Source organism: Poecile atricapillus, chromosome 1, assembly GCF_030490865.1.
Source record: "Poecile atricapillus isolate bPoeAtr1 chromosome 1, bPoeAtr1.hap1, whole genome shotgun sequence".
Classification (NCBI taxonomy): Eukaryota; Metazoa; Chordata; class Aves; order Passeriformes; family Paridae; genus Poecile; species Poecile atricapillus.
In genome coordinates, this window is record NC_081249.1 from 4920383 (window position 1) to 4940689 (window position 20307).

At 42.1% G+C, this 20307-nt stretch overlaps 1 protein-coding gene across 1 annotated transcript; it reads left to right on the forward strand.

Annotated features, from left to right (window-relative positions):
• Nucleotides 1–2890: 2890 nt before the first annotated feature.
• Nucleotides 2891–16553, forward strand: LOC131592649 (uncharacterized). The gene is made up of 8 exons (XM_058864306.1): nucleotides 2891–2968; nucleotides 4824–6770; nucleotides 8978–9214; nucleotides 10847–10930; nucleotides 11539–11648; nucleotides 13666–13864; nucleotides 14412–14549; nucleotides 14780–16553. Exons 1-8 carry the CDS (start codon nucleotides 2920–2922, stop codon nucleotides 14809–14811), a joined length of 2796 nt encoding a protein of 931 aa, XP_058720289.1. The 5' UTR covers nucleotides 2891–2919; the 3' UTR covers nucleotides 14812–16553.
• Nucleotides 16554–20307: the final 3754 nt, after the last annotated feature.

Sequence of the window (20307 nt, forward strand, 5' to 3'; positions counted from 1 at the left end):
TTTGTGTCGTTCAAAGGTGATGAAACACATTTGATTTTTACCAATGATAGTTCTATGAACTTACAGACATTTTTACACACCTGAGAAGTACAGTTCTTACCTAAAAACCTCATTTTCCCTCCACTCCTAATGCCCACAGACCAGTGCCCATCCTCGCTGGCAGTACTGACACATTTTAGGAAGTTCCTGAACATGTAAGTTTGTTACTACAGCAGGATAAAAGAAGTTAAAACCACTATTATCCTCTTCCCCCAAACTGTGATTTCCACAAGAAATTCCATCTCTGATTTATAAAATGACAAGAGAGAGTCTGGAAGTGTTTGGGGATGTCTGTCAGGAGGGAAAATTAGAAAATGGCATGCCTCAGAATGGGTTGTTTATTTTTCAGCTGTCACTAGCATTTTTCCCAACATTTGCTGCTTCTAATTCAGGTTGGCTGAGGGGCTTAGAAGCCCACAAAGATTTTATTTTTTTCCACATTGTATTCTTTGATTTAATAAAAGATACTGCCTTCACCAATTCAGCAGTACTCTGTATTTCTTTTAGCTTCATCCTTCTTTTTTTGTTTGCTTTGAGAAGTTAAACATAGGCTTGGTAAACACAGGCTTTTAACAAAGTGTTTTTAAGCAGATGGAAATCAGTATCTAAAAAGATTTTTTTTTTTCAAATCCTGAGTCTTTGGTCACCTCAAAGGAATGACGAGGTTTTTTGCAAGTGAACTAGATGTAATTTAATCTTGTTATTTCCTCATGTATCTTCACCTTCTAACTCTTGGTGAAACCTCAGCATCTTTCAAAAATAAATGTAAGAATTAAGTGATCACTTAAATCTTGAGCTGATAGGTTGGTGAGATGAGTCACAAGGAACTTAAAATATTTGAGAAGGGTCACCAGTTTCACTCTGGGAAGTCTCTTACCTGTAAGGCATGTGGCAAAACTTGTTCTGTGTTTACCAAAAAGCAACTTTTACTGTAAAGTACATGACAAGCCAAGTTAAAAGTTGGTTTGGTTTTGGGTCACTGTCAAGTTGAAAGAAGAGAAACTGTGAATTGAGGCTGCCTAACAGAGGAGCTTATCTGAACCTATGTCCTGGTGACAGGTTCTAATGCAATATCCAGCCTCTCTGATGTATCTATTTCCTGAAAAAAAAAGAGAGTTTTTGGTTGGTTTTCTTTTAATGCTATATGTCATTTGCTGTATGTTACTAAAAATGGGTTTATGCTGCTACATCTGAATTTGGTTCTCTTTTTATATTTTCATACATTATTTAAGTGTCACTAAAAAACAGTGGTGCTTCTAAGACGCTAAGAATTTGACTTAATAGACTTTGCAGCCAAGTTTCCATGGCTGTCATTTCATAGAAAATCCTGGTTAAGAAAGTAGGGAGTGGCATTTCCCACCCTGTCCTCCATAGTTTGCTAGCTCATTAAAGGTTATTTGCAAGGAGTAGGACCTGCAGAGGTCAGGGAAGGGGTTTAGGGTCAAAACCTACCCTGGTGTGTGGAGATGTACCACCAGAGTTCCCAACTGAGCATGAATTAGAGACTGGGTTTGGTCTTATGGAAGTCCAAGAGAGAGAGGTCTGACAATGTTGACTTCCTAAGTAGAAGGAAATGTGATTTCCAATTATTTATGCAAACAGAAATAGCTTTAAGAATTCCAGTTAGATCTGTAAACAAGTGATTGCTAATAAAAGATCTGACTGAGTCAGGGGTTTCTACATCAAACAAGGCACAAAGCTGAAATTGCTGCCTCACACCAGAGAACAATATCCTTAAGCTCATTTCAAGGAATATTTTTCTTTGTCTTACTTCCCTGTCAGAATAAAACTGAAATTAAACCAATTTTAGAAAACAGCTGCTGAAGCAAAATCTGGAATTTATGCAGTTAGAGATGTGCCAAGCCTTGCAGGTCTAGAAAAAACTTGAATTAGGTAAATAATGAACTTCCTTCTTCAGGCCTTACTCTGCCCCACTCAACTCTGTCCCACCCTTTTCAAGACAGAATTCCTCTCACATAGTGTGAATGGAAAAAAAAATCTCACTGCAAATGATTTAATGAAGACTTTTACCAGTATAAACCTCAGGCAGGGTAGGGTATTAAAAATATGACAAAATGTGAATGTTCAAGTCATTGATGAGGCACACAGAGGCAGTTTGACATCCAGCTCAAGTTGTGATCCAGATTTGGTGACCAGCAGAGACTGTCCATCACAGCTGCCTAACCTGCTAAAGAAAATAGGGATGAACTCAGCTAAGAATGACAAATCTGGTCATCCAGTATTTTCCACCTGCTTCAAAGAAGCGAAATAATGGAGATTTGCAATCACTCCAGTCTCTTTACAGTATTGCAGAACCAATGACTGGCATCTGTTTGGTGCATTTCTAGCAATTTGCCCTTCTAATGCAATAAGCATGCAAGTTAGAACTGAATATTTAAACATTTTCTCCTAAATAATAAAAAATACAGGAAAATATGGGGGGAAAAGAGGTGCATCTACAGATTAAGGTAAAACTTTTGGACCCAAGGCCCCTCAGTTCTGGATCTCAGTCATGTATTGCCCAAACCCAAGGCTGTTAAAGTATTTTACTTATTGAATACCCAGAACAAAAGGGTGTCCAGTTGTGTTGCACTGCTCTCTAAATTCTTCCTGATTTTGACTCACCTTTGGCTCACACTCAGACCTTGCTCCATTAAGAAAAAGCAAGCATGCTTCAACGGAAAACGTTGGAATTTATTACAGAACAGGTCAGGTGCGAGGTTTTCGTTACATTGGCTGCGATCCCGATGTGCGTGAGGCACTGGCAGAGGCTGGGACGTAACACTTGCAGCCTCGCCCCTGTTTAAATGACCAAAGTGTTCCGTTCAAAATGTCACTCTCACGCAGGGGACGAGCACTGCAAGCAGGGGAAGCCTCGACATGGGCACCTGGAATTACCTCTGGCATTTCATCCTCTCTGTTTTCCTCTGTAAGTAAAAATCCTCCTTGGTTATTGATTGTCGCTATGTATTTAGATGATGTCCTTGAGAAACATTCAAAATGATAATCAGGGAAGGGGGGCTGCTTAAAATGAATGTAAAATCCAATAACATGTGATATTTACAGGGTTGTGGGGTTTTGGTCTTCTGGGTTTTTTTTTTTTTGTTTTGTTTTGTTTTTGTTTAGCTTGAATGCATTTGATTTCAGCAGATATTTTAATAGGAATATAAATCTGTAAGTAGGTAAAAGAATGAGAGCAAAGTGCTCAGAAAATTCATCCAAAAGACCAAACATAGTGTCAGACCAGATTTTATGATTTTTTTTGCACCTAAGCTTAGTTATGAATGATCTATTTTGACAATTTTTCTCCTCTGAAAGAGTCCTTAGGAAAAGACACATAAAAAAAGCATGGATTAGGTTGTATTAACTGTGATGTGTTCTCACTGCACTGCAAGAGATTTAAAAAAAAAATCTAGAAATTCAGAGGGCTGAATTGTTTTATTCTTAATATCTGGTTTCATGTCATTCAGTGCAGACAAACACAAGTTTCTTGAGTGATCAATACCTGCTGTTAAAAATCTGAGAGTTACAAGCACAGGATCTTATGATTCAAACTGTATTTGGGTGTAAAAAAGGTATCAATCTGTAGGAAGAATTTTGAAAAATATGTATTGTTACATTACAAATTTCCATGTAGATATCAAATGATATGAAAACACCACCTTCAATTTACAGGTGAATAGAGTCAAAAGCAGTTAATTAATTTGGTTCTTAAGACTTTGTTAGAGCTGCTCCAATACTCCCTGTCTGAGAATCCTCTGAGTTTCCTTCAGCCAGACCCAAAGATCCAGGATAATAAATTAGTGTTGCTAAGGAGTAAACTGACATAAGGCAGAAGGATACATCTGGGTTTTCAACAGGACCAAAGCCACGCTTCAAAATCAAAATTGAATTACCAGATCAAGTAAGGCCAACTTAGCCTGACTATTTAATCACAATGGAAAAAGAGTTTGATTTTCCTTTTAAAGAAACTTTGGGAGTATTAGAAATGTTGCAGAAATGTCACCTTCCCACTTGCAAACTACAGGAGTTACAGTTTATTGGTAGTTAAAAATAGAGGTAAACGCAGGAAGGCAATGAATTTTCACCCAGGATTAATATGATTTAGAACATCAACAGAAAGGTATCCTCAGAAAAAATCTTCTCTCCTGCCAGACAAAAAGTAATTAGGAGAGGAATAAATGCCCTGCAAAATAAAGAAATTGAATTATTACTTTTGAATTGAATTATTTATATAACATATACACAAACAGGCAAGGAGAAAATTATGCTGGAAAATGCGTTCTGCCAATTTTTAATTTTCCTTTTAATTCTCTATGAATTTTACTTTAGAGCAATCATAGGATCATAGACTCATTTAGGATGGAAAAGATGTTTAGGATCGAGTCCAACCTTAAACTCAACACTGATGAGTTCACCGCTAAACCCTTTTCTTACTGTAAATGAAATGATATTTACAAGAAGAAAAGTACATGGAAAATTGAAAAAATATGTAAACTAGGAATAGAAAGGTAATAGAAATCTCTACATTTATGCAGAAAAAAAGTACTACCAGGAAATTGGCAAGATCTCAAATTTATGCAAATGAAAAAGGAAGTAACATGGTAGTTGAGGAACAGCAAAGAATATGAAACTGGAGATGAGGAAGAAGGGAATAACAATGAAGATGAGAACGTTAAGTGAATTTTTCACACAAGAGCAAAGTTACACTCAGTAGACTATTAAAGTAAATCACAGAATTACAGGGCAACAATCCATAATTCATATTTCTGAAATTCTGACAGATACCATAATGACATTAGAGGGAAAAGACACAGCGGCTGCCACCACTGAGAAGCGTGTAATGTCAAGAAGCACAAACAACAGAACTGGCCCAGCTCTAAACAGCTCAAATCCCTCTCTGACAGAGCCCAACACCCAAAACCTCCTGGGCACAACCTCACTGTCCCCCTCCATGATGATGATGGTGGGTGGAGGTATGGATGAAGGGAGGATGGACACTACACCCACAACATCAACACGGCAAGGGAGCTCACTGGGGACGTCTCCCGGGAGTGATGCAGTGATGCCAACATTCCCAATAGGGAATGGCACCACCACTGTCCCCAGCACAGGCACAGAGAGTGGCTCTGCTTCCTCCCCACATCTCAGCTCAGGCACAACGAGCCACTCTTCCTCCTCCTCCTCTCCTGAGAGCTCCCCAGCTGTGACTCCCAATCCACAGCAAAGCAGCACCACTGGGATGCCCTTGGCCACCACATCCCGCCCATCCACAGCACACATGTTCTCCTCTCCGTCCTCCACTGCTGGCATTACGAGTGCTCAGTTCTCTGCTGGGACAGCAGAGGCCATGTCACAGGGCTCAACTACCCCCAGACCTGTGGCTCCCACCTCCAGCACCTCTCCTGCCTCAGGCACCACTGCATCCGGCCCTTCATCCACACCAGGCAGCAGCACGGAGACACCGGCACCTCGACACACCTCTACACCCCTCACACAGGGACAGCCCGCAGAGGAGGTGATGGCCACTTCATCTCCCATAAGGAGCTCCTCGCCTTCCACAGCCACAGCCTCTGCGGACAGCTCCTCACCTTCCACAGCCACAGCCTCTGTGGGCAGCTCTTCACCTTCCACAGCCACAGCCTCTGTGGGCAGCTCTTCACCTTCCACAGCCACGGCTTCTGTGGGCAGCTCCTCGCCTTCCACAGCCACGGCCTCTGTGGGCAGCTCCTCACCTTCCACAGCCACGGCCTCTGTGGGGAGTTCCTCACCTTCCACAGCCACAGCCTCTGTGGGGAGTTCCTCACCTTCCACAGCCATGGTCTCTATGGGCAGCTCCTCGCCTTCCACAGCCACAGCCTCTGTGGGGAGTGCCTCACCTTCCACAGCCACGGCTTCTGTGGGTAGCTCTTCACCTTCCACAGCCATGGCCTCTGTGGGCAGCTCCTTGCCTTCCACAGCCACAGCCTCTGTGGGCAGCTCTTCACCTTCCACAGCCACGGCCTCTGTGGGGAGTTCCTCACCTTCCACAGCCACAGCCTCTGTGGGCAGCGCCTCACCTTCCACAGCCACGGCCTCTGTGGGCAGCGCCTCACCTTCCACAGCCACGGCCTCTGTGGGCAGCTCCTCACCTTCCACAGCCACAGCCTCTGTGGGCAGCTCCTCACCTTCCACAGCCACAGCCTCTGTGGGCAGCTCTTCACCTTCCACAGCCACGGCCTCTGTGGGCAGCTCTTCACCTTCCACAGCCATGGTCTCTGTGGGGAGTTCCTCACCTTCCACAGCCACGGCCTCTGTGGGGAGTTCCTCACCTTCCACAGCCACGGCCTCTGTGGGGAGTTCCTCACCTTCCACAGCCACGGCCTCTGTGGGGAGTTCCTCACCTTCCACAGCCACGGCCTCTGTGGGGAGTTCCTCACCTTCCACAGCCACAGCCTCTGTGGGGAGCACCTCACCTTCCACAGCCACAGCCTCTGTGGGCAGCTCTTCACCTTCCACAGCCATGGCCTCTGTGGGCAGCTCCTTGCCTTCCACAGCCACAGCCTCTGTGGGGAGCAGAGCCACGACTCCTCCTGGAGAAGAGAAAAGTTCCACCATGGACCAGGGGATCAGAACATCTGAGCCCACTGCCAACACCTCCCATTCCCTCCCTTCCACATCCTTGGCAACCCCATCCACGACGAACCTTAGTATAACAACATCTGTTAATCCTCCTTTTACTGGAACTTGCTGTGAGTATTTTAACACATGATACTAAATTTATTTTGATCTATTTTTGGAAGAGTCGAGTATAATTTTCTTTCATTATTGTTATTTTTGGTTGGCATTGGAGCTTTTTTACAAGGTCTTTTTTAAGTTGGGAATTTAATCCAGGAATATGAATCCCTGCATCTATTTATTTTCTGAAAAGCTGCAGTTCCAGTCTGGAGTTGTTTTTGAAATTACATACTTTGTCTTAGGCAGTGCCACAGAGGTAAAATGCTGTGTAGTTATGCTGCATAGGCCAAGTTATGTCAATGGAAAGTTTTATTGATCTTTATTGGGTTTTATTTGTTTTGTTGATTTTGGTCTTGAAATTTCCTTTTATGAAATACTGAGGCAGCTCCTTCATTGGGAGAATCCAGTTGATTTTTTTTTTTTTTTTGCTAACTCGATTCTTATTTGTTTTAATAATTCTTTTTTACTGTATCTTAAATTTTTTGCCAAAGGCCTATCTGCCCATATTCAACAAATATGCGGTAATGATCCATCATTTTTCAATGGATAAAAAAGTAAAGCAAAGATGGAAAAGAGGAGAACACAGCCTTTTTGAACTCTGCACCCAAAAAACAAAGGCACCATGACTTCCATTTTTAGCGCATAATAATATTCTTCAAGATCTATTATTCCAAGGGGTTAATCCTTCCCTGATCTGGAGTCACAGTGTCCATGGAATGCAGTAGGAGATATGCACACACACACAAAAAGGTACAACCTGCTCCTTGACAATGGCTCAATGGCCAAGGACAGCCCAGTGACCAGTGGTTCCTCTGGGACTGGTGCTGTTTAATGTCCTTGTGGGTGACACTTACAGCAGGGTTGAGGGCACCCTCAGCAGCTTTGCTGATGACACCACACTGTGTGGTGCAGTTGACACTGTGGAGGGAAGGGATGGCATCCAGAGTGACCTGGACAGGCTTTAGAGTGGGCCCCCTTTAATCTAATGGAGTCCAGTGAGGCCAAGTGCAAGGTCCTGTGTTGCAGTCAGCAACCTCAGGATCTCGTCCAGGGAAGCAGTAGGATTCTGGGGACCAGCATGGAGCACCACCGAGTCAGGCCTTTGTTCATGAAACCATTTATTCAGCACAGGAACAAACTCAGATCCAGAACAGAGAGCTCCCAACAAAGGCACAGCAGGGGTTTTTGAGGGACAGAACTCTTGAGGGTCTCCACCCTTGAGGGTGGAGTTCGGGGTCAGGGACCACTAGAAACACACCAAGGGAGAACCCCCCAGGGACTCAAACCCAATCAGAACCCCTGGGCCGCCCTTCACAAGGGGTTTGGGGTGGGACAGTGTAACTCTTTGTCTCCCCTGAGGCATGCTGCCACAGTCCTGTACATGTACTGGGGCAGTGCCAAGCATAAACACAGGCTGGGCATGAATGGACTGAGAGCAGCTCTGAGGAGAAAGACTTGGGGGTGTTGGTGGATGAAAAGCTTGGCATGACTCAGCCATGTGCCTCCACGGCCCAAAACCCCAAAGGCATCCTGGGCTGCATGCAAAGCACCGTGGGTGGCAGGGGAGGGGGGGATTCTGCCCCTCTGCCCTGCCCAGGTGAGATTCCACCTGCAGAGCTGCCTCCAGCCCTAGGGTTCTCAACATGACAAAAACGTGGAGCTGCTGGAGAAGGTCCAGAGGAGGTCACAAAGATGCTCAGAGGGCTGGGACACCTCTGCAGTGGAGACAGGCTAAAAGAGTTGGTGTTCAGCCTGGAGAAGGCTCTGGGGGGACCTTAGAACCCCTTCCAGTACTGAGAGGGGACCTACAAGAGGGACTTTGTGCAGGGGTGCATAGTGACAAGACAAACAGCTTTTAACTGAAATAGGGTAGGGCTAGAGTAAATCATAGGAAGAAATTCTCCTCTGTGAGGATGGTGAGGCCCTTGCACAGATTGCCCAGAGAAGCTGTGGATGCCCCAACCCTGGAAGTGTCCAAGGCCAGGTTGGACACAGCTTGGAGCAACCTGGGATAGTGGAAGTTGTCCCTGCCCATGGCACAGGGCTAGAACCAGATGATTTTTAAGGTCCCTTCCAATCCATTCTGTTGATCTTCAAAAGGCTTTTACAGAAGGTATGAATTTGTTCATCACTGTGAGTTTAAGCAGTAGTGTGTATTTTTCACTGATGGTAACAGTGAAATGAACTGCTCTCAGCTGTATGAAACTTTCACACTTTACAGCAACAGTGTCCATCGAAGTTCAGGACGTGACTGGAGAAGAAATACAGCTCAGCTGGACCAGTAGCAGCAAAGGCAGCCTCTACAACATCTCTGTCATGGATGGAGAGGAGATAAATACAACAACTACAAAAGACACAAAAGCTGTGTTTAAAAACCTGCTTCCTGGCCATGTGTACAACATTTCTGTGGCAGTGTCATCTTGTGCTAATAATCGTTCTTCAGTCACTGTCCGAACAGGTACGTCCTCCATCACCCTGGCATTTCTTTTTAATTATTATAAACTCACAGTATCTTGTTGTGATATGATCTGGATTTGATCTCACAGACTCTTATTCCTAAAAGTAATTTTTATTTATTTGACTCATCCCCTTATTTGGATAGGACTGCTTGAATGAAACAGGAGTTTGCAAGAGTAAGAGCTCTGTTAAATTTCTGATCATGCTGTATTATTGAGCCAGATAATTCTGTACAGAAGTCAGGATATTTTGGTTGTAGATTTACCAGAAAATTCCTGTAGTGTGGAGTTTAGGTTCTACACGCTCTTGTGAATGTAGGCAGTCCTTAATTGTCATGTTACCCTTTTAATTTCATCCTAGGCTAAAGGCATTAAGGCAAACATTTTAATTGTGTCTCTGTACTGAAACTGATTTTGAAGGAACATGACACACAGTATCTCTCTAAATCTATATCTCCTTCTAAAACTCCCCATTGCCATCTCCTCCTTAGCCAATTCCTTTAGACAAAACTTATTCCACTTCAAAAATTACCACTTGGCACTGTATACTTTTGCTTTTCCATCACTGGAAGAAATCTAAAAGTCAGCCTGTCAAAGGAAGTCACTGGGTTATTTTGGCATGATCCACATTTGATAAAACTGTGCTGCACTTTATCATTCTTTCCCAGTGGCTGAGAAAGTGCTCACAATTTCTTTTTATATAACTTGAAAGATCTAACTTGGCTTTGGCAATTGTTACTTTCTTCCAGCATTTCTCTAAAACATAAATGTCCTTGTTTCAGTCCTTTTTTGAGTTCTCCAGTGGATTGCCTGATTATTCTCAGAACCCTTCTGGGGCAATTATTTTGGCAGTTGACTGTGGGGGTTCCTTCTGATGGACTTACCCTCTCTCTTAGTCCTTAGGACCACAAAGACAAGAAATTCTCATCATTATTTCTATTGAAATCTTTCAATTCTTCAGTCCACTGGCTTTCATTTATTAGTTTCTCTATTCAAGAAAAATAAAAAATTGTTTTCTTTTGTAATCTGGAGCCATCTTCCCTACCAGAAAATTATTTGTAAGCTAATTAAAAAGAGCAATAAAGACCAAGTCATCCATATGTCATGTGAAATTAAAGATTATGTTCAATTCTATGAGAACTGGAGATATAATCCAATGAGCTAACCACAAAAAACCTGCTATGCCAGCCTTTAATGGGTTTTAGCCCTTCATAAATAGTTCTGATTAGCAAATCCAGAAAAACATACTGAGGTTTTGAGACCCCATGATGCATATTTTTTCCAAAAGAAATTGCAGGTGACTTTTACTTCTGAAAACTCTGTCTAGCTTACCTGAGTTGTACAAGCACATAATAGCACAATCTATATCTTTAGCTCTCATAAGAAATCAGAGTTCTCAGTGCTATTTCAGTGAGCTCTCAAATACCACCTACCCACCCACCACCTGCCTCTCTTTTGATATGCTCCAATTTTATAATTGGCGATTCTCAGTTCTCACTGGGCCAAAGGAACTGCTGCTTAGGTGACTCCTTGGCCATAATTAAAGACTTTCACCTATTCCATAATTTTCTTATTAGCATTAATAATGCATGCACAGAAGTGATTATCTTGATTTTTTTACATTTATTTTGCAGATCCTACTTCCTGTTTCGAAATAACTGAGTTTTGTTCAGCACAAAGTACTGGCTGTTCTGACTTAAAAGGCATTGCATGCTCCAGTAAGTTTATAGAACCTTAACATTTGTTTATCCATAACTATGGGGTATTATTTCACAATATAGTATCTCCCATGAGTATTTTGCCATCTGCTTTATTATGTCAGTTCACACACCATCTGAAGTTCACACTTTGGTGCAGAAGCTGCCTCCATCAAACTTCAGTGTCAGCTTCCAGCTCTATTTTAGTCTGGACTTTTCTATGTAAAGCTTTCTTCTTTTGGCTCAGGGCTCATCCACCTACTCAGGAGGATTTAAACTCACTCAGAGCCTTGCAGAGTCTAACAGACTGGTGTTGCTTCTGCTGAAATCAATGGGAGAGTGGCTGTTGAATTAGGGAGTGGGATGCACCCTAAATAATACAGGAATGGTGAACAAATTGTGAGGATTGTGATGGCTGACAAACTCGGAGAGATTCAGCTCTGAAGGTTCCAAAGCCGCTGCATTAGACACACACGATACACTTTGTTATTATTATTTGATTAGTTTCTGGTTTTACTGCTTCATATTATGAACACATGAGATAATAAAGTCTAAAGACCAATTCTGGAGGTAATCCTGACATTCACCCAATTGTTTCTTCATTTTTATTTTTTTTTTATTTTTTCCAGGCCAAGCATTTGCCTGCAGCGTTCGCCTAAAAAACGAGATATTTAATAATACACTTTATAACTCTGCTAGTGAAGACTACAAAACAATGTCTGAAAGGATCAAAACAGATGTGAGTTGATGCAATCTTCTTTGTCAACATGAATGAGCTGCAGAAAGGCTTGTGATTAGCAACCTTACTCTCCTACATTCATTGTTAAATCAAGACTCTGACAGGTGAAAAAGAGAAAACAGTATAGGAAGCACAAAATCCACCAAGGACAGCTTGTTGTCCAATGAGGAGGGCTATATTCCCTAAGCCATCCTCAAATATAAGTTATTTAGTGAAAGGCACTTTAAGATTCTATTTTTGGAAGGAACATCCCGTTCTGTTTATTTTCTCCCACTTCATTAAACTGATGCCTGTGGAGGCAAAAAAAAGGATGTTATTCAAAAACAGCATTTCAGCACAGAGTTGGATACATGAAAACTTTGCAAGTGTGTGCTGTGAGTCCAGATAATTGGTGATGCACTCCATCAGGATTATCATCCTGATATTCTGGATGCAGGATTGGACAAAGTATCAAGGGGTCCATTTTAAGGGGGAAAACGAGGAGAGGGAGTGGAAGCTTTGAGCTAGTCACGCTGACAGGCAGAAGCATCAGTCTGCCACTCAACTGTCTTTAGCAGCATGTTAAAAAAAACCTAATCATTTCAACACCTCTCAGGAATCCTGATGTATATAAGCCTGCTGGAAAGGTAAATCTACTGTGAGATTGGGGTAGACTGCTTTAAATAACTAACACAGCTATTTAAAGTGTGATGATCATACCCTTTAGCTAAGAAACTCCACAGATTTCAAAAGCAGTAATTAATTTGTTCTCACCACGCCAACTCGGAGGTAACCTTGTCTTATGACTGCTAACATCTCCACTTCATGGATAGAAAATTTATTTTAGTGGATGTAAAAGGTTTCCTCCAACCTGACTGAAAGCAACAGGAATCCCTTTACTGGCTTTTAATAAGCTTTTACCTCATGGAAAGTGTCAGCTTTTCTTCAAAAAATGGCAAAATCAAAGAGGCTGAACTAACATGATTGAAAATACAGACAATTTCTGTATTGGATTTTTTTTGTCCAATTTGAATGTTGAACTGTTTCCTTTATGTTCCACAGTACTACCACTCTGTAGTTGTAGCTTTGAAATTTTACAGTTTTGCCTGCCTAACTCAGGTTTCCCATCTAGACTGCTCAGGAAGGTGAGGAAAATAATAGCATTTTTTGGAGCCTCTGGCCAAAGAACTTGAAGGGATGTAAAGTTTGGGGTGGGGGTTTATCCCACAGAGAAGATGGAGGCAGAAAACTGAGCAGTGACTCAGAACAAGGTTTGTTACCATCTATGAAAAATAGTAATCTTTCAGACTTTTCAGATAAAATACCATATTTATCCACAGTGAGAGGATAACTTTTCCTAGTGGGTTGAATCAAACACCTAATTTTCTGAAAAGGTCGGCCCTGACAGAAACATTTCAACCAGTCTTGCTTAAAAAAGGGGACAGTTTGTTCTTGCTTTATATCCATATGAAAGCACTAAGCAAGACTCTACCTTTGGAGATATCAGTGTAATTGATTTGATTTTGGTTGGTGTCATAGGAATACACTTGGTTTATGCCAGAATGATTGAGAGGCAAATCACACCCTTGTCTCTCTTTGCAAAGGTATTCTGTAAGGTCGTGGCTTTGAAAATCTGGTGACAAAATTAAGTTTTAATCCTCTCACATCAAATTCTGTGCTGGTAGTGCAGGACTGTGCTTGAAGTTTAGTTGCACATTTAAAAAAAAGTTAGGGGACACTGAACATAACTTTAGAAATATTGGGTGCTCTCTGCAGATTCCAAATATTGTACAGTCAGGGTCCCATATGGGTTTGTGGAGGAGGACAACTTGTTTTAATGCATTATTCATTGATAACTAGCTAAACAGATTGGAGCTCTGGAAGTCAAACTCAGATTTCAACTTTTCAATCACAGACGACACGTCACTCCAGAATCCTCTTTCAATAAGATTTTTGTTATCCCAAAGCAATTACCTTGAAAGAGTAGTAAGCAAAGATTTAGTGATTTAAAAGTAAATATAATTTTCACCTTGCACAGGTTGTTGAAGGAATTCATGCTGAACTGCCACAGTGGAATGACCCCTTCAATATTGTCATGCTGGATTTCAGACCTGGCAGCGTGGTTGCTGATTTTCTCTTTCTGCTGCCAAAAGAAGCCACGGATGTGGAGAATATACAGACCCACCTGAAAAAAGTATTAAGGAACAAGTTTGGGCTGTTCCAAACTGAAGTGCAAGGTAAGTGATGCTGAAACAGCTTCTTTGTAATGGTATGGGGATTAAAGGGTCAGATCTGCTGCTGTTTAATTAAGATGATAAATTAACTTCTCTCTTTTAAGAGATTCAAATAGTTCAAATAGTTTAAATAACCTATTTAAACATTCGCCAGACATATAGTGATTTAATACAGATTATGAAATAACAAGCTTTAATATAGTATATTGAAATATACTATTTTAAAGGGTCATTACACATACCCAGTTCCAGACTCAAAGGATGGGTTCTCTTCACACAAAAGGATCTAAAAACTCTCAACTTACACCATTCCATCCATCAAATCCTCAGAGCAGTTGTTATGGATGTCACCAAGAGATCACAAGGACCCTCAGAAAAGATTTCTAGTTAACAAATCTTCACCACATACAAAAACATTTTCAATATTATTCAAAAGTTTCAAAGCTGCCAAGCAGTAAAACACAGCTGTCACTTAGGGCTCCAGGATTTCTTACACCCACTTTTTTACTGTTTCTAGCTAACATTTCTAAAATGTGTTTTAAATTTCCAGCTCTGTCTGTTCAGTCATCAACTGACAACAGTTCTTCCTGGAGAGTAGCAGTGATTGTCCTTGGAGTTTTACTTGGAGTTGCATTAGTGCTGATTCTCCTGGCAATACTGTTTTACATCTATGTGAGGAGAAGATCAGGTAAATACTTGGTTGAACCTTCAGGACTCATCGGAATGTTTGTCTACAAGCACTTATAAGATAAACCATCACTTAAATATTATGGGCAAGGCAGAAAATTAATATATTTATCTTATCATTCAATGTTAATAGTGCATATTAACTTAGGATAATTCCACCCTTTCCTTCCCAATGTCCATTGCCAAATTCATGAGCTTCTAACAACATTCAATGAATCTTCCTTTAAACAGGTATGGAATTTCCCACATTGTACACGTGGTAGAGTGAGGAACAGAGAAACTTCTCTTCAGCCTATCCCCTATAGGTACTGCAATGACTCCTTGCACTGGCAAGCTAGAGAGACAGGATCCAAACTACTCAATACTGTATTTAGGTGACACTGAAAACAGGGTGACTGAGCCTGGTAGCTCTGGCAGATCACTTGAATGCTCAGCTGAGCCCAGAGTCACCCTGTTGGGTTTTGTGCACTTGGCCAAGGGTGATTTTTATTTAAGGGAGACTTTTATCACAATATAAAGATGCCTTTTTCTCTCCTGTGACTGCAGAATGAGCCCAGGGTAATTAGCATTCTAGCATATGCAACTTGATTAGGAGTTTGGAGAAAAATGGCTTACATCTCAGTTATGGGGGCTTGCTATAGAAGTCTGGTGGACCAGAAACTTGATTTGAACATTTCTGAATTCAAAGTTTCTTCATTTGCTGGGCTGTGAAGGAATAACTGCTTACATGTGTGAAATGTATAGCATGCTAAATACAGGTGTGGTTCCACAGCATAGTCTCAATGTGTTAGTAGATGGGGAAGGCAAACATTAGATTAATTTGAGCTAAAAGTATTTTTCTCACCTCTTTTTGCCTGTCAAAAATGGTTGGCTGAGCAAGGATGTGCCATATAGTGCAATATTGTCCTGCTCTTGATAATCCTAAAGTAGAGTCCAAGAGAAGAAACTCCTGTGGCATTGGAGCAGACCTTGCCTTAGATTTCTTCTAATTGCTTTAGAGCAATTAGAAGAAATGACCTTTACCTTCTCCCACCACTCTTCACTGCAGTCCTGGAGAAGTTACAGTCTGTTTCTACCATGGTGCAGTTTTTCCTGCTTGGACTGTGCTGAACAGATGATAAAGGGGCAGTTTACTGCTGTTCATATTTCCAGCAGGATTTATGTGTTTCATTTCAAACCAGCTCTCCCTGTATCTGTACATTTTGTCAGTCTGCCTACACTCGGAATTCCTGTTGAGGCACTGAGTATCCCGTGATGTTGAGGCCCTGGCTCACACCCCCTGAACACCCCTGTTTTTTGGGGATTAGGTTATGGTTATTTGGCACAGCTTAGAGTGAATTGGTGCCAGGACTGCAGCACAGGGTGGGAGCTCATCAGAGTGGGGGGTTCACAAAGAGCTCTGCTCTGCTCCATATGCAGCCAGCATTCATTCTTTTCATCCCTCCATCCTTGTGCTCTAACACAGCTCCTGGCAGAGCCCTGCCGAGGACCCTGGCTGGAATATTATTTTTAGTAGCAGGGACCTATGAAACAGGGTCTTGCATGCTCTCCCTTTCCCTCCATGCAGTGTCAACTTGTCTATCCTGATTAGGTCTGGGGTGTGGAGTCACAGACACCTCACTGATGGAAAGAGAGTGATTAATATTTGTTAAACTTATATTATATGGCTTTTAAATATAGCTAGCTCTGGGTGTTCTACTCACTGAACAGTCACTCAACAATGTATTCTGTCAGTAAATACAAGTTCTCTAGGGAGCTCTGTTGAAAATACAAATGAGTGCTCTTGCTTATGTTAATACTCTTTTATTTCTTTTTTTGAGGGATCTACTTTAAATAGCAAATCCTCATTGTCAGTAAACCTTTCTGATGTTCTTGTAAATAGTGTTAAATAGAGACCATGTACAGCAGGCTTCAACAGTCCTGGGATTGTTCATACAAAATGTATTTAATGTCTTTGGGGGAAAACAAAGTGGTATTTTAAACTATTTTCTCAAAGATGCTTTACAAATAAAACCTTTATTTTTACAATTGTGAATTCTATAGGAATCTGCTGTTCTTGTTTTGTCATGTAATTTGGAGTCTCTTCTACCTACAAGGGGGGAGGGTGGCCAGTGCAGTCAACAACAGAGCTAACCTTGGTGTGATTACACAGAAGGATGATCAGTTTGCGCTAAATCAAACAAGAGAGAAGATCTACTGAATCTATCAGAAGATACTGCTTCAGTAAAAGTCTCCCTACCACCAGAGTGTGGAGTCTAGACTCTGAGAACTCTCTGAAATTGAGAGCAGGAGAAGCCAGACCTCCCCTTTCCACAGGGGAACACTTCCTCCCTCCCAAACAGCATTCAGATGGGCTCCTCGTGCACATTCCCTCCTCAGAGAGAGGCAGCAAGTGGGACAGAGAAATAAATGGCTGAGGATAAGACACTCAAAATGTCGAAGCAACAGGCTCCTGTTGATATCAGTGGGATGTAAGCTGTTCCTCCATTTTTGTGTCAGGATGTCTGTGACTGAGAAAGGGCATTTTGCCTGCTTCAGACTTGCTTTTCACCCTCCTGGAACTGACTGACACTGTGTTCCAGAAAAACCTGAGCTACCTACCAATTCCTTCATGCATGCTGTGATCAAGGCCAAGGTCTTAGGGAATACTGTGTTCTGTTCCTATTGGAACTGGTGAGATGAGACTCAAACCTTCAGCTCACTTTTCCCAGCAATTTCACTTTTCCACAATTTAATATTCCAGCTGCTGTCAATAACCAAAAGCTTTTGCTTCACCAGTGTGAGAAAATCATGGTGCTCAGGAACCAGGGCCATACCCAGTTGTTGCACTGCATTCCCAAGGGCACAGGCAGTTTGGGCCTGGATAAAGTCAAGCCTTGGAAGAGCAGGTTGTTTACTTGCCATCTTCTATCTAATTGAGATTATTTATACTAGGGAGTTGCCATCTTCTTTCTAATTGAGATTATTTAGGCTGTGCTAGGAATTCCCCTTAGTGCCTTTGTCATTGTAGATTCATGATGGAACGACACCTTGAAAGGGAGGAGAAAGCAAGAGGACAAGCTCTCAGACTTTACCAAACAGACCTGGGGAACACAGAATGCCACGTCTGCCCTGCTGTCCCCCAGCCTGTGACAAGCCAGAGGAACAGAAGGAATTGGGGATTATCACAGGGAAACCACAGGTCCAGAAGTTCCCTCTGCAGGGAGCTGGATCTGTGCTGGAAGACTGGAGTGAGACACTAAAGTGTCTGAAGACACTCAAGTTACACAAATCGGCAAAAAGAGGGGTCAAAGTCACAACTAGCATAGCAATGTGCCTTCCCAAAACTTAGCTGCTTGCTTTCCTCCTCTCAAACAGAAAGAAAGTGCTGTAGGACTTCAGGACATCCCAAGCACATGTTGACCTATAGCCTGAGGGGTGCATGTGTGCCCTCAGCACGGGCTGGAAGAAGGAACTGGGGGATTTGGGTCTGGCAGCTAATGCCAGGAAACAAGCACAACCTGCTGGGACATCAGCCAGCCCCTTCCTCAGGCCCACATTCCCTGCACAGGATACTGCAGGGCTTTACCACGGGCTGTGGCTGGTACTCATGATTGACTTTGGAATAAAAAAGCTGCTGACATCAGCTTCCAAGTGTAGTAGTGGGGAAAAAAAATCCAGGAATAGAAATATCACTGTTGGCAATCCAAGCAGACCTGTGTCATTTTAGTCACTTTTATGGGAGCTGGGCTGTCTAAGGACATTGCATTCTGGAGCCCTAAATCAATAACATCCCTGTTTAGCAACTATTAAGTGGATCAAGCTGGTGTATCTGCCTGCTGGAAACCCAGTTTTCCCTTTTTGAGCAGATCCAGACTGTGCTGCTGCTGAAAAGGAGTTGGATTTAAACCTTTTTTTTGGTGTATAAACACACCCATCTGCCAATTGTTTCCAGTGTTAACTGGTTCTTTTAAGGACTCAGTTTCTGAACAGTCAAAAAATTTAAGGCTGTGCTTAACTTCTGGTTAGAAAGCTTGCAGTGGAAAACTGGGATTTGTCCAGCTCACATCCACTTTGCTGTCCCATGGCCCCACTTAAAAATTTGTCCTGAGAAACTGAAGCTCTCCTGAACTGTAGGACAAATCTGTCTCCATTCCTCTTACTGTGGGGGACACCTGATCTTTAGCTTGTGAAATTGGGCTAGAAACTGTGGCAGCAATTGATGTTTTAATTTAGGGATGTATAAGCTGTTGTTGCTGGTGTTGTATGTGCCCTGTTCTAGTCTCACCATGATCTTGTGCTGCAGCAACACAACACAGGTTAGACAGGATTAGAAACAATTCAAAATGATTTTAGGATGGCTTGGTCCTGTCAGGTGTTTGAGGCATTTCCTACACCAACACTTGACTCACAGAAGACAAGTCCAGCTTTGTGTCCTGCACTCCTGTGCTCTTCCAGCTTGGCTGAGCTGCTGCAGTGAGTCAATGGGATCCCACAGCAGAAAATATTTAATGGATTAATTAGAAAATATAGAAATATGTGTGAGTGGGCTGACTTCAAAGCTATTTCACTGCCAATTATTCCTTCTTGTCAACTTCCAGCTTCGTAAAGAAACATTTTAATTTTTTTTTTTTTTAAATATGAGTCTGAACGAATATAACACGACATCTGACCCTCCACAAATTTTGATTAGACATGGAAAACTCTCCCTCCATGAAGGTGTGGGATCAGAAAGTGCTGCACTGTGCAGCAGGAGCCACCAGATAGCGCTCCCTGTACCGCCACCAGCTGCTCCAGGACCTGTTTGCACCAAAAATCTTCAGTAATTCACCAATTTTTGGCTCAGCACGGGGCAGCCTGGAAACTCACTTCCTTCCAATGGCCTTTGCAATGCTTAAATGCACTTCAGTTCTCTCTCCAAGCCGTGCCTCCTTCCCCAGCACGAGATGGCCTCAGAATTGGGAAATTACTAAGTTTTATTGCTCTGGGGAGGTGACACAGAGCAAGGAGAGGCTGGACACACAAGGGGAGCTGGACATCCTGCAGGTCACCCTGCAGCTCTCTGCTTACACATGCACTTAAGCTCCTGGAGGAATTACAGCCGAAAAAGGAAGGGATAAAGGTGTCTGTGGGAATCTCAGCGTGATCCTACCTGTCTCTCTGAGCACCTAAATACCAGCTTAAAGCACAGCCCTGAACCCTCAGAAAATACTCAGAAAAAAAGCGGGTTTTTGCTCCACAAACTCCTCTTCCTCTTGGTTTTTTTTTTTTTTTTTTTTTTAATATTCTGGATTAGTGCAAGAAGTGAAGGAATCACAATTCAAGGAGTCAGGGAGGCAGGAGCAGTCACCTGCCTCCCCCTGAGGCACTGATGTGTTGGACACTACCAAAGTCACTTCATTGTCACTCTGGTCAGATAATGATAGCAGCTACTGAATTTTTATTTGTCTCATTGCTGCAATAAACTTTTCACCTCATTAAAAGGTTAATTGTCTGTGAAATAAATCTGAAATCTTTATTTGATTTCTCATAATCAGAAAGCTTAAGCAGCCTATGAGCTCTTATTTTTTTTTTTTCAGTTGTTCCTTGTGGAGATTTTCACACTGGATTCAGGGAATCAGCAATTTAAGTAAACTAATATTAAAAAAAGATATAATTTCATGAGCACGACCAAATTATCTGTGAAAAAAAACGCCCCATGAATCAAAAATGTAATTAAATATTAGCTTTTGGCTAATTAAAAAATGAGATATTCCAACTGTCACTTTTCTTCACTGACA